At 41.4% G+C, this 15535-nt stretch overlaps 1 protein-coding gene across 1 annotated transcript in view; it reads left to right on the forward strand.

Annotated features, from left to right (window-relative positions):
- The first annotated feature begins 6350 nt into the window (after positions 1-6350).
- The window catches only part of FAM83B (family with sequence similarity 83 member B), a 34895-nt gene continuing 25710 nt past the window's right edge, over positions 6351-15535 (forward strand). The window contains exon 1 of the mRNA XM_044422055.1: positions 6351-6794. Coding sequence (XP_044277990.1) covers positions 6351-6794 — 444 coding nt within the window. The remainder of the gene's footprint in view (positions 6795-15535) is intronic.

Below are 15535 nucleotides of genomic sequence, written 5' to 3' on the forward strand. Positions count from 1 at the left end.
ACCTGCCCACAAGCAATTATTTAGGTCAGGTATCAACTCTGACATTCGAATATATTAAAGAAAACCCAATCATAAACAATTTTAGTTGTCTCCGTCCTAATACAAAGTAGTGAAATGACCACTGTTACCCTGGTCAAGGTGTGTGTAGAGGGAGACCCTATATTGTTCACTGACCCCACTCCACTGCACCCCATACCAGTTGAACCTAAACCACCTATAGGCAGGGGAGGGAGGCAGCTATGCATCTATACAGTCAGAACGAAACTGACGCTGCTGCAGTCTTCTGTGCCTGTCCTTGGAGTCTCCGTGTCACAGGTGAGGAGCCCCTCTCAGCTACACTCTAAATTGCAGCCCGTGGACTTTTTCAATAAAACTCAGTAGGGATTAGTGGGAGGTGAGCTGGCACCTACATGTCTTCGCCCTTGTTTATATTGTTTGGTCATGCAGAGTGTAATAGGAATTTGTGAACTGTTTTCTTCCATGGAGAATGTTACGTGACTAGTGATGAAGATACAGATTTTGAAGCACAGTGTTTCTAACAAGCCGCACCCATTAAGAAAAAGGCCTCAGCTTTCTACTTTAGCGGAAAGTAATGGCAGTTCATATAGAGTGTCGTATTGTTGCCTTGGATGGGGAAAGGTCTGAATCACCGAGTCTGCAGGGGAGGTGGCGAAGAGCACTCCCGTGCATTTAGGTGCTCGGGTGCATCCAGGCACATTCCGGGCATGGAAGCCTGGTCCCTGAAAAGCTCCGTAGCGGAAGTCCTTCTGTCTCCCTGATTACTTCTGGCCAAACCGCTTGTATAAATCACTGTTATTTCTGGATGGGCAGGGGAGGAATATGGAACTATATAAATAAACCTAAGAGACACCACAGGGAAGAAGCTTCTGGTTATTATTCTCTGAAATCTCTCTGCTGGGAATTATTAACGACTACTCAGAAGCAGTTTCTTAAATACTTAGGAAAGCCCCAAAGCTGGCCAATCAGCATCCCAAGGTCAACAGTTTCTGTGCTGATCTTGGGTCTAAAGGTCACAGTTATCCCCCCTGATCAATTTTTAGGCACATAAGAAGTTACTGGTACCAAGTCAGGCAGCAGTCCATCTAGCCCAGTACTGTCGACACTGACTGGCAGCGGCTCTTTCTGGCAGGAGTTTTTCCTGCCAAACCCGGAATCGCCGGGGATTGAACTTGGCACTTCTGCGTGCCAAGAGTGTGCCATGGAGCTGAAGTCCTGGGCCACTGTAAGCAAAAGGTGGAGATTGTTAGCCAAGGGCACAAGCACAGCCTCAGCCCACACCACACCTCAACACAGACTGGCAGAGGTCTGGAAAGCTGATGGTGCCTAGAGGCCAATCAGGCTTCCTGGGGGAATCATAGCTTTTTTTCTTCTTTTTGCTCCTAACTCTTCTTCTACCTTTTCCTTTCAATAAATGATCTCGGTCCATATTTTCTTTTATTTATTTATTTGCTTTTTCTATATTAAAAAAGGAATAGTAACAGGAAAAAGAAAGAAAAAGATACCAAAGGACCTTACACAAAACTTGAATGTAGCACTAACTGCGGGAAATTGCAGAAAAAGTCAATAATTATTATTACTTGTATCCATTTTGTAACTACAATTTTGACTTAATATTTGGTTATTACAGTAAAGACGTTAACATGGATATCAAGTAAATAATAATTTCCCTTATAACAAATCCACCAGCAATTAATATTGATGGTTTTTCCTTTCCCCCCAGATAAAACAGTATCATAACAAAAAGTTAAATTCATAAAACAATTATACTAATTTGATTTGTATACATAATACTTAATAGTATTATATCAATTGCTAATCAATTAGCAACCTATCAATTGCTAATTAAAAGATATACTACAGGCTTTCCATTAACATATTCTATTCATATTTTCATAAAGCCTTGCAGGTTTTCCCTTGTACATTTTTGCCCTTGGGAAGGACATTGCGAAACCCACCGAGTAGATGGCATTACTCATTACCAGTGCTTCAGGTGCCTTGGCAGTCAGAAAATAAGCTTGTAACAACCATCAGAAATTCTATTACTCTCTTCGATTGTATGTTTGGGAAGCACAAGGGCTGAGCAGAGGATTCCTGTACTGACACAAGTCAAAGGCCAGGTTCAGCTCGCATACTTCACGTTTGCCTGTAGCAGTTCCTGGGCTTCTGCGCCTATTTCAGTTTGGCTTATTGGCATCGCAGTGCTTTCCACAGAGGATTTTCATCCAGTTGGAGTGTTCTGCTACTAGCTATCTAGCGCCGTCAAATGAATGCCGTCTCCTGTTACTTGCAGCCATTGCCAATTATTTGTATGGCCACAGGTTAATCTTCTGATAGACTTGTACAGAACTGGCGGATTTCCACAACGTGGCAAACTGCACCACTGAACAAGCCACACAGTGTGGCTTGGGGACATTGGAGCTCCGGGTCCATCTCACCCTCACTCCTCCAGCTGGTATCTCGAGGGACACTGTGAAAGCACCAAAATTATTCCTGTTTCCTTTGAAAAGTACCGTGCCTACTTCTGCATAGACTGGGATTCCCCTAAGTTTTGGCTGAGATGTTAGGAACTTGCACTCAATGGCAAAGTAGAGCAGACACTTGGAACTTGTTATTCCCCCAGAAAATCTGGAGGATCTTGCTTGCAATGAGGATAAATTGAGGGGGTGTCCCCCAAACACTCTTCTTTAGTCTCTCTAAGGCATACCTTGCAGCTGTGGGTTATCCATTTTTGGAAAAGTGAAGAGTGCTTCCTACTGCCCTACCATCAAATTGGGCTTTGCAATGCAATATAGTGCTTTCTGGGATGAGCATACTGTATCTTCTAATAAGAGCACATTCCAAAACAATTGCTTTCTGCAAAGTGCAGTCTGACTTTGCAAGAAGCTTTGCAAAGGGGAGAATATTACCTACAGCCTGAGCTGGCGCTGTAGAAGCTTGGAAAATGATAGATTTGGCCAGCAGGCACCCCCCCACACCAATTCCTTCTTAAGTGACCCTCCCCCCCTTAAATCCCAGATACTGCATTTGCACAAATATGAAATTTTGGGGATAATATGTTATGAATGTATATATATGACTACATAATTGGTGTAAGCATTGTTTTAAAAGGCTGACCAAGGGCTGACCATTCTAATTACTGCTGGGAGTGTTTGGAGGGGAATCCCCACTGGAATCTCAGGAGAGGGATCAACAGCTGTGGTGAGCCCAAAACATAAGATGATGCCTGTGCCAGGTGTCCCAAGTGCCCTTTTGGCACTTTGGGTTGGATGGCAATGGCAGGTACCAGCTAGCCACTTGGCTAGAGGAGCAAGTTATCCCAGTTCCATCGGAAGAGGCATCCAGTACAACTCATCCATCTTACTGGGTGGGTTTCAGCTATTGTGGCTCAAGGATGTGGACAAGGTGCTTTGTCAGGTTGGTCTCATGCTCTGTTTGCGTGACCCTTGCCCATCTTGGCTAAATGAGGGGGAGAGAGAGAACAAAGGAGGGGACCCATCCCTGTATCCAGGAGGTTGTGAATGCCTCCCTGAGAAAGGGAGTGGTGTCCACCCCTCTAAAGTCAGCGGTGGTTACACCACTTCTAAAAAGCCACACCTGGATCCAGAGGATGTAAAAACTATCAACCTATAGCCGAGGTTCCCTTCCTTCGCAAGGTGCTTGCAAGAGTTGTGGCTGGGCAGCTCCAAGCATTTTTGGAGGAAGTGGATTATATGGATCCATTTCATCAGGCTTCAAGCCTGGTTTTGGAGCAGAAACTGTCTTGGTCATCTTTGGGATGATCTTTGCCAGGAGAGAGACAATGGGAGTGAGACCACGGTATCCTTCTGGAGAGGTTGACCTGGTTGGGAGTTGGTGGCACTGCTCTGTGTTTTGCTCAGCTTCTACCTGGCTGACTGTCCCTAGTTGGAGGAGCTGGGGAACTGTTGCTCTGCACCACGGCCCTTGTGGCATGGAGTTCTTCAGGGCTCCATTCTGTCTCCCATGCTTTCTACATGAAACCACTGGAAGAGGTCACCGATATGTTGCTGATACGAGTACTTCCTCTTCCTTTTGCTGTCATCCAGTCCAGGTGAGGCAGTGCCTGTTCTAAACTGGTACCTTGGGTTGGTAATGGAGTGAAGAAGGCCAATAAGCTGAAACTAGTCTAGGCAAGGCAGAGGCGCTGCTGGTGGGCAGTCCATCTGTCCAACTGGGAATGTTCAACCCGTCTTGGACAGGGTTGCACTTTCTGTAAAGGACAAGGTCCGTAGCTTGGGGGTGCTCCTTGGCCCAAATTGTCGCTTGTCTCGCATGTGACCTTGGTAGCCAGGAGCACCTTCTATCTGCTTAGGCTGATTTTTGAGCTATGTTCCTACTTGGACGAAGGGAGCCTAGCCTCACTTATCCACACACTGGTAACCTCTCGCCTGGATCGCTGCGTTTCACTCTACTTGAGGCTGCCTAGGAAAACAGTCCAGGCACTCCAGCTAATTCATAACAGGGCAGAGTGGCTGTTAATGAGGACTGCTCCTAGGGGGGCACAGCATGCTGGCCTTCCGCCAGCTGCATTGGCCGCCTGTTGTGGCCTGGGTCCAGTTCAGGGTGCTCATGCTAGCATACAAAGCCTCAGTGGTTCGGGACCTGAAGAAAAGCCTTTCGCTGTATATCCTACCAGACCACTAAGATGGAGGGCCTCCAAACGAAGCAAGGGTCTTTTCTGCTATTGTACCTCACCTTTGGAATGCGCTTTCTAAAGGGGTGCAACTGGCACCCTAACTGCTCAGTTTTTGGCAACAGGTAAAGATGTTTTTATTTAGTAATTGTTTTTAGCAAAATTTCTGGTTTTATTATGCCATTTTTGCTGCTTGCTTTTATTGTTTTATCGTTCTATGTAATTGCTCTCCTGTGTTGTGTTTATATTAATTGGATTTCATGCTGCATTGCAGTGATTCTCAAAGTGTCCGGTACCCCACCCCTCAGGAGTTTTGGAAAGATTTGGGTAGTCCTCTGGTTACAAACAACCTGTAATTACAAATGCATGGACTGTCATACATCCTCTTTGAATATCTCTAGGGAACTATGTGGCACGTTTGGTGACACATCATCAGTGGCTGCATAGTTCCTAGAAATATTCCCACTTTTGTTAGAGATTCTCTAGAGATTGCCAAGGCTGTGACATATCTCTAGGGAACTACGTGACATGTTTAGAGATGTCAGTGGCAGCCCAGAGATAGAGTATTCATCTATAATCTATTCCCTAGAGATAGAGTATTCATGAATTTTCATTCTGCAGTGTTGGCTTGAGCATACTCAAGCCAGTGTGTTTTGGTGCCTGCGTAGGGCATGTAGTTTTCCTTTGGCTTGTCATTAGAATTTGCCCCTGTAACCAGGCCCTCAAACGCTACAAGGCCATTTGTGATGAGAAAAAGAAAATGGCTGTGCAAACAACCTTTGAGGGCTGCTTCATTCCAGTGATATTCCCCCACCTCCAGCAGCACAATCAAACTTGACTCTCCAGCACCAGGCCCATCTCCATCATCATCGGTTAATGTTAGGCTTAGTGTTACTCAGGAATGTTCTAAACTGTTTTCAGAAATATTTCTTTTATTTCTTTTTTTTACGATACTTTATACCTACATACATGCATACAGATGCTCTCTCTTTCTTCAGTTATTATTACTGTATTATCATTATTACAATACTGTATTGTGTTTAGGATGTTTTAGTGGCTATGGAAGTGTTTCTTAAGTGTTTTATATGCACAGAAAGGTTTTATATATGTGTGTGCACAAGTCTGTGTGTGTACTAAGACAAGCATTTGGCTTACTCATCTGATCTGACTTTCAAATTCGTCTTAAGGACATTCTCAGGAATAGAACTCATCCATAACCTGGGGACCACCTGTATAGATTACTAGTACAAAAGAAACAAAGAGAGGAAAAAGGCAAAAGCTGTAAAATAGGACTGCTGGGGAGCCTACCTGTGAGCAAGCTGCTGCCCCCCACAGTGCCACCTCCCCCCCCCATGCCCTGGTGAGGGAGAGGGAGAGGGAGGGGGAGAGAGAGGCTGGGCAAGCTGTGAACCACCCAACTTCTATCTGCTATAGCTTCCCTGTATGTACACTGCTTATTTAGCAGAGAGGTTCCAAAGGGTAGGTCTTCTTATATGTTAAACAGATAGCAATAAAGAGGACTCTTGTTTTGCTTTGTCTTTATGCGATTCCTGACTAGTACTGAAAATAACTGGATTGTTGCACAAATTCTGACCATAGTACTTTCCTCTTTGTTTTAGGTACGTTCCAGAGCACCTGGATGGAAGTTTAAGAGATCTTGCCACTAATAACTATGCAAATGGAAACCTCATCTCTGCTGTCATCTTTGCATGATGAATGCAGATCAGACAACTACCTTGAGCCACACTACAAAGAATGTTACAGGCTCGCCATTGATGCACTAATTGAAGGTGGTGCAGAGGCTTACCAAGAATTCCTTGCCAAGGAGAGATGTCCAGAATTTCTAGCGGATGCTGAGATTAGTTACATCTTGAACACGATTCAGAAAATCCCCCAAAACACAGCGTATGGTTCTGACAGCCCTGTGGATGATGCCTCCTCCTCAGGAACATATTGGCCCATGGAGTCAGATGTGGAGGCGCCTAATCTGGACTTGGGTTGGCCTTACATAATGCATGGAATTTCTGGCAGTACAAATATTGAGCTGCTCTTCCATCCTCCACGAATACAACCTTATACAATAAAGGAAACTATTAGGAAAATGGTGAAAGAAGCACGGAAGGTAAATATTTGCTATACATTTTAGAAAAGGCATCCAATTTATTGCTCATGGTTAAGTGACACTGATTTCATTGGGAGACCAGATCAATATCTATCATGTAACCAAGACTGATCACATTCATGAATTTTCCAGGTTTCTTGAAACATCTTCACACAGCTTGTGAATGCTTGTGGCGGAGTCATGGGAATGTAGCCATCTTGAATGTATGTGACAGTAAAAGTAACCAGGTTACAGTAAAAGTAACTAGGAAATATAGAGGAAAACAAGCAGAAACTCAGACCATATGTTACATGAATACTTGCCCCTCCCTGGCCGTTTTTCTTTTTCTGCTCTTGGTTTGGTTTGGCTTTTTGGTAAAAGCAGCTGTGGGTGAGATAGTCTAATTGAGATGATAAGTCCATGTTTTAAGTCCTCACACTTCTGCTCTGTGGATAATACTCCAGGGTCTTTAAATATAGGGTCCATAGTATAGGGAGGAAATGGTTAGAATAGAGTTTGCCGCACACCATAGCCCCAACCCCGATCAGGGAGGTGCCTGGCTGCTTTTAGAAAAAAAAAAAATTAAGCAGGAATCGCCAATGCAAAGTAGTTACTTGCTTAATTCTCATTAAGGATTCTTTTACCAGCATCAGCACCTAACATGTTTATGAAGTGTGCAAAATCGGTTCTCTTTCTCTTGGTATATCTTGAGTTTGATACTGGCTTCCCCTTTTCTTCCACAGTATTTGAAAACTTAGGGACATAACCCTTGTCTAATTTTTTTATATATATATACATAATATTCCTTCACTTGCCAGGAAATTGTCATTGAAAGAAACAAGTACACAAGCATTTTGTTCAGATGGAGATTAGAGCCTTCTAACTAGGCCTCTGGACTGAGTCATTTTATTTAGGTCATTTCTGCCATAATTTAAGAAAACAGTTTGGTCAATGCATCATTGCTAGCAAATACGTGGCTAGCATAAGACAGTCCAAAAGCTTGTTTGGGCACTCTGACGCACTTCTGTAACAGCAGTCCTGTGTGGTAAAATAGTCTTAAGTAGTGGCGTTAAAATAATTGATCATGTTGATTATGTATGGATAGACTGGCTAACATGGAAATTTCCATCTTGAAAAAAGAATAACAGTTGGAGTCTTATAAAAACGCCCCATTCAGCCATCAGTTGCTCACATCTATATATCTGATTTCATATCAGTGTTGTTGTACACTATACAAATATAGCTTCTTTTTTCCTAAACTTCTCCAAAGGTCTTGTTAGAAGCTCTTCAAATCAGTAAAATTTCTTTCTGTAACTGAGTCAGTAGAGTATGTACATTCTCCTAAAGGAAGGATGAGGAAAACACTGTACATTAACAAGCCCCCTCCACTGATTGAGGTCCGTGTACTACATTCTTGCTTTCTTCAGGAATTTAGGGAATCTGTAGCTTGGGGCCACGATGTTAACTGTGAATGTGCATGTTATTTGGCCTTTAAATAGCAACCTGGGGGAAGTTTGAGCTGCCCCTGGTCTGTAGGGAGAAGGGAGAGGCACTTCCACTCTTTTTTGAGGGACTGGAATGGACTGGAATGTTTATGCTTTTGCTGTGAATTGCAAATTTGATAAAAAGTCAGTGTTCCATAAATGAATCTATACCATTTGAGAAAGCAGGGAAGCTCAATGGTTTCAGTCAGTTACTTTTCCCATTATAAAGGTTGGGCAAAGAGATGACATCCATGGTGAAAGTGTGTGTGAGGGTGATGAGAATTATGCAAGTTCCTCAGCATAAATTATAATAACAAAGGCATTGGCAATGGAGTAAGTGTATAAGTTTGGGGCTACCTCCCTTGAAAAACTTGAGTAAGGTATATATTTTTATACTTTCATGTTTCAGCCTTAAGTAATACTAAAAAAGCTGAGAAATTTATCTGGAAGGAAACTGAGTGCCAATAACAATTTTATAATTGGAAAATCTGCAAACAATTATATTGGCAGGGTCCTGAAAGTGTCCGTATTGATGGTTTCCAAGTGGTAATCCTTTATTCAAACAATGGTGTTCTATTTTGCCTGCTATAACATTCATACCTGATGAAGGAATATTATGATTTATGCCACTGCTGACATTTAATTACCATTGTGGTGGAAAGTCGTGAAAATAGCAACTACTGAAATAATCTCGCAAGAGTTGCTCCGAGATGTAGAATTTTAGTACCATGATGAATCATTTCAAATGTCTTGGTTGTATCAGAAAAGGTACAGCGCTGAAAGAGAGTTTGGAGCAAGTACAGGATTGTAACAGTTCCTGACTTATTCTGTTGAAAGATATTTGACTTCAGAAGAGAGAAATGTATTGAAACATACATTCAACAAGGCAACATCAAAGGAGGTGACAGTTGACCGGTAGGCCACCAAACACTGCCCAACAATTTTTTTCACGGCAAGAAAAGTTTAGAACTACAAGACTTTGACTTCAATGTATCAACACTGTAAGCATCTTCTAAAGACACAATGAATAGGATTATGGTTTTCTTTACATCTTTGCAATTTCACAGCAATTATTTGATGTAGATTGTATTTTCCAAACATGAACAAGCTTGCAGAAATGCTTCCTGCAGATGGACTACATGTCATGACGCAATCACATAGATATTGGGCTGAGTTGACTTCCCATCAAGTTATAAAACAAACAAAAAAAATTAATGAGACGTTTGGAAAGAGTAGGAGATTGAAGAATGGGGTGTGGTATGACAAATGCAGTGTTCTTTATAGGTGGTGTTTTAGCCAACATTCCTGACATTAATATTTCAGTGAAAGGGTATCATAAAGTCAGAAAAAGTGAATGACACAAAGCATTACTACAAAAAACTGTTAATTACTACCAGGATGGATCTCCATTTTTAGGTAATTGTTAATTAAGGAATATATGATATGGTGGCTTCTACTGTCTCTGTTACTCAAACGAAAAAGTGAAACAAAATATTAGGAACTATGATTGCAAAGTCTTTAAGAATTTTCATTGAAGATAAATTTTCAGGCTGTGCCAATGGCAGGTACATGTCAACACAACTTGGTTTGTGTATTCTATTATGAAGGTTCAGAACTAGACTAGGAAGCGCAGATTCTGAATGCTTCCAACATGAACAGAATAATTTCATGAGATTGTGACATTCCAAGTTCCAAACAACTAGAATTCTCTTAGTGGCTTTGTCCATGAAATGCAGTATTGATAAGTTTAGTGAAACGATGAAGGCAGTCTTCTGCATGGAATTCCATGGAGAAAAGAGGATGAGTGTGGAGTATGAATGGGATACTTTTGATCATTATGTAACTCATGTCAAAAATATAGAAAAGTTTTTGCTTGGTTAAAGATATTAGAGACATACAATGCAATCAAAAGATGGGATGCAAAACGTGTATTTTTCAGCAAAAAACAGTTGAAGGACAGAGAACTATTTCTTGTAAGGAAAACAAAAGATTTCTGAACACACTGGCTGCATTACTTTCTGAAGGAGAATGTATGGTCATATGAGTTCCCAATATTAGTGATGTCAAAGGAGCTGTGACTGAATTTATCAAAGCGCTCTAATGCTTTGATAAAGCAATAGATAACATGGATCTGAGAGGGCAGTATCCAAAGACTGTTCTGTTATCACATCAAGAATCCAAGTCATGTGACAACAGAAAAATTCAGTAATAGATCTGTTCACAACAATCAGACAGTAAGTGCTCAACAGCATTGCATTATGAAGCTACTGTTATGGGCAGGAAATGAGCAGGTCAGATTTAGGATGGAATATTCAATAATGTATCTATAGTGTGAACCAGCTTTCTAGGCTCCAGATGGTGGGGAAAGGCTTAATTTAGGAATTACCAAAATCCTGGAAATGCCACCCTGGTGAAAAGCAGGCTGCCGAGGCCTTTGGAGACATGTTGTCCCTCCTCTGTGAAGGAGGTGAGAATTCTCCACATTGGTCTCGAAGGCACAAGAGGTAACAGGCAATGACCGGTTGGATGGGCACCTGAGTTAATGGCTGGACCCTGAGGACTGGAATTGAACCATCGCCTCACAATCAGCTGATCTGGGCTGGTGGAGGAATAAAGACCAAAGAGTTGAGCAGCTTTTGTTCCTCTCTGGGGAGAGGTTGTGACCTGCTGCTGTTCTCTGTAGTGAAGGCTGCTGTGGCATCCCTCATCGTGCTGTTAGAAGGTTCCTGTGTCTCGGCTAGGCTAGACGTTGTTTGTTGTTTTCTTGTCTGAGTGGGCCAACAAGGCCCTGGGTGTGGGGTTCTTGCTTGATGGAGACTTTTCTTGTTGCTGCTGTCCAATTCCCTTTCCCCCGACTTTCCCCTGCTTCCTTGTTTTTATCCTTTTAGATCATATGATCCTGTTTCCCTATTTTTAGATCCTGCTTTCCTATTTCTAACCTTTTAATAAAGTTGTTTTTTCCCAGGCTTGGGTTTTTCAGGTGCTGAATCCAGTGGCTGGTCTTGGGTTCTGGGATCAGGAAATGACTGCACAGGATTTGGCCCAGTTGGCTGGCTTTCCGTTACAGCTAAATGTTGGCTGTACATGCAGGGCCGTCTTAACAGCATTACGGGCCCTGGGCAAAGCAGTGTACTGGGGCCGCTACGACAACTACAACTACTCTTAATTTTGGAAGTTTTCCAATTTTCCAAGGGTTAACATACACAGATTAGTATGGGGCCCACAGGCAAGTGCCCATCAGGCCCATGCATTAAGACGGCCCTGTATACATGCCTGAAAAGAGAACTGTAAAAACTGCAGCTGCAGGAAAATGGATTTTTATGCAGTTCTTCCTATAGAACTTCCATGGCATTAAGGACTGTATATCTCTCAATGTAGAAGTTTTGGTCAGATTTCTCAGCAAGTCTAGTGCTGAGAACTGGAAACTTAGATGCTCAAGCTGTTTTCATTCAGTCCTTGATTTTCAATGAACACAAAATCACTATTTTTGATTTTTTAAAAATCTATCATTTGTGCCCTGAGCAAATCAATTTTGCTTTAATTCCTCAGCTTTTTATCTCAGTAAAAATATGAAAAAGGCAATCTGAATAACTTACTTTGCAAGCTGTCCGTAGTTAGTCTATATATTGACTGTACTGCAAAGATTTCCTTTAAGTTAAGCAGAATATTTACATCAATGTTTTGGAGTATAATATTGCCAAGGAAGATAACCTCAAGAATGGCCGAGCATGCCAAGCTATTGAAAGCCTGTCCAAACTTGAGTTTACTCATCTCTGAATCAACATCTTCATTAATGCCCTTCAGACATTTTAGCGGTAGTAAGCACCAGCTGCATTCAGTGAAAAAATTTAGGACAGGAAGCAAGGGGTACTTGACAGTTAGCACATTGCAGTGCTCTGGAATGTGACCTGGAATGTGCCAATGTGCATCTGCTCTACTTATCCATGTAATTTGGAACCCTGCAAAGGCTCTCGCAGATGTGTGATGGAGTGCGCAGAGGCAGGACCTCATGCCAGATAGATGGAAAGGCCTGTTCTCTGCTATGAGCCTTCAGAGAGCCCATGGTCAAGCTGAGACTAGAACAGAGGTTGTGCCACTTGGGATGCAGTGCTCTCTAAATACCTGGGCCATGCTGGGCCCTGCACAGTGCTATAGGGAAAGCGTTTTAAGCTAGGGAGGGGAAGGAAAAATAGGTAGGTCCAACTTCTCAGCATGGATTTCAGCCAACCTCCAAGGAAGACATTGTTATAAGCAGGCATATAATAAGACATTCTTATTACTCAGCATGCCTTGCTTTCTTCCTCAAGGAGGAGCAGTCACAACATTAAATTATTTTATTCTTAAGAAATATTAAATTGATTATATTTTCCAAGTGGATCTTCTTTGCTACAAGTTCATGTCCTACATATTGTCTTGTTCTCATTATGTTATGTGAAAAATATATCTGACTTCCATAGATGGGTGCTACTGCTCAAGGTTAGGGTATTATTGTGTGGTTTAATGAGATTAATATTTCTTTGTACAAGAAAAAGACTACTTTTCTCATTTTTAATTTTTATTATAAGAAAACACAATAAAAATCTTTTTTTCCAACAGGGAAAAGGTTCTGCTGCATTGCCAACTCACAATTAATCTCTTTCATTATAAGAAGAAGGCAGTGACAGAGTGGGCAAAATAAATGCTCTATACTTTATTATAGTACATAGCATATTGCTGAGGATAAAATAATAAATTACATGGGACAGAAGTGTCCGATAAGAGAGAGAGAGAAAGTTGCCAGGCTATAAGAGAGTTGCAACAGGACAAAATAAAAATAAAAATCCTCAGTGTCCACTGCTTCATCTTGAGATGCAGTAGGAATAGAGCTGATTTGCAGTCGTTTTTGTTTCTGCTGCTCTGAATATTAAAGAAATATGAATAGTTCCTAGTAGAAGTATAATCTCCCTTTTGACCCTGTTATTATCAAGGTATTACGTGCTGCTTGATATGTTTCACTATCATTTGTTAGAGAGGCAGAACTTGTTTCAACTTGCTTTTGGTTTTATTATATACATGAAAGTTGGACTGTGTTTACTATATGTTATGCATTTTGGGTTTTGGGTTTTCAGTTATTAAAGAAAGATGGGTATAATTTCTTAATTAAGTGTGTCCTTTTATTTACTAATAAATGGTACAGCAACCTATTATTTATAAATATCTTTGTTGTTCCTCCTTTGGCAATCTCTAAGCACATTGTGGGCCTGAGATGGGAGTCAATGTTTTATACTGTGAGCTACCACTGCTATATTTGCCATATGGCCAGATAGTGGTTTCTGTAGGGCAAAGGAGTCTTTCCCAATATTCGTGGCAGTAGCCTTGATTCAGCAGGGCCAGACTGGTAATGGTAATAAAGTAGAAAGGAAGGCACTCACAGAGGCAGGAAAAAGCATTTGCTTCATCTTGCTAATGCTGAAGTAAATTGCTGGCGCTTTGTCCAGAGTTATGTAAATGTTTGGAACTGATGAGATTGACTGTATTTGAGTCAAGCAAATTCTAGTTGAGACAAATTCATTTCTAGGAGAAAACTTGCACTTTAAAAAGTTATGTAGTTATGTGCACATAATTTCACAAACTAAAACATTTTTCAAAGTTGAAACAACTCCAGAACTGACTCAGTTGCAAAGAAGGGCATGTATGTTTGTGGAATGGCTGTGGAATAGATTATTCTTGCCTTCTTGGATTATTCTATCCATTGCAGCAGCACTGCTTATCTTTCTGGGATTTATGTTGGTTTTCTCTAGGATTCAACTTGGAGCTCTGTGTACATGTATAAAACCAAACAGTGCGACCAAAAAAATGCTCCTGTATATAGAAGGCAATGATATCTTTGCAATGATGATTTCCTGTGTCTGAAAATCTATTGCACTTGCTCTGTACTGTGCAGAAATACCATCCATATTTACTTTGCCGTAATGCAGCAGAATTTGCTTTTCACTAGAACTACAGAGGATTAGGGTGTTTGCTACTTTTGGATGCAGTTCAGCACTTCTTACTATTGCAGTGAATATATAACAGTGGATCCAGGCTATATTATAAGGACCAACATAAACATTAATGCTAGTTATTTTTAGTCAAACTGAATAACAGAGATGGTGGTTATTAATTTGATCAGAATGATGGCATGGGCAGGGGTAGGGATGTTTAGGTTTTAACTCCTGGCTGTTTTTCCAAGCAGAATCAGCACTTCCAGACTCTGCATCAGCTATGGGAGGATAGAAGGATTTACAGACCGAAATCCATAAAAACAGCCAGAACATGTTTGGGGAAACAGCTTGAGGATGCCAGGAGAAAAGCATACACTCCTTCTGTGCAACTGCTCTGATAGCATTTTGTAACGCCTTTCATTTGAGCAAAAACTTCAGGGAGACGATTCACGTGCCTCTCACACTATATATAGTTCTGCACTAATATGCTCGCCCGCTTCTACTTGAAGCATGGATGCAGAATTACTTTTTAGAAAGTGCCTAACCACTACTGAGGAGTATTATCCAACAAAATCTTAAGAATCAATGTGGGAATATTTCCAGCTCTTTGGGTTCACCATGACCCCAGAGTTCTTCCTTGCATAGAATTTTTAAAATGATGTTCTGTTGAAATAAGCATAATCTCCCCCTTCAATCTTTAAAATGCAAAAGAACTTGCCTTAGCTTGATCCTATCAATTATATTTATTCTACCTACAGTTCAATTTTACAGAACTGTACTCAAATGTAAGCCACACTGAGTTCAGTGGCTCTTATTCCTAGGAAGTTGGGTACGGCATTGCAGCCTTAGTATTGCAAGAACAATGCCACAAGGAAGAACTTCATTATGTTCATCCATCAACTGCTTATAGATTTGTTAATTTATTTATTTGAAACTTGTGTAGACTGTCACATTATCGAAGTCTCAGGATGGTTTAACAATAAAATGTAAGAAGAGAAAAAATTAAAACACAGCATCCTAAAATTTAGCAATAATAAAAACCCCACCTAAAACAGGTCTTAAAATATTAGCAAAATAAAAAGGTTTTGGCCTGGTGCCAGATTCTGGGTCTTAGAACAACATCATGGCCTAGGCATTCTCCCCTTCTCCCAGTTTTCTCATGTGGTAATAGGCTAAGGCAGTGGTGGTGAACCTATGGCATACGTGCCCCAGCTGGCACACACAGCCCTCTCTGTCAGCACGCAAGTCAAGTCGCCTCAGCATCGCCCCAGCAGCCGAGCTTCGGATAACAGCGCACACAGGAGCCTGCACATGC

The sequence above is a fragment of the Varanus komodoensis genome, unplaced genomic scaffold (genome assembly GCF_004798865.1).
Source record: "Varanus komodoensis strain SLA01 unplaced genomic scaffold, ASM479886v1 scaffold12, whole genome shotgun sequence".
Taxonomy (NCBI): domain Eukaryota; kingdom Metazoa; phylum Chordata; class Lepidosauria; order Squamata; family Varanidae; genus Varanus; species Varanus komodoensis.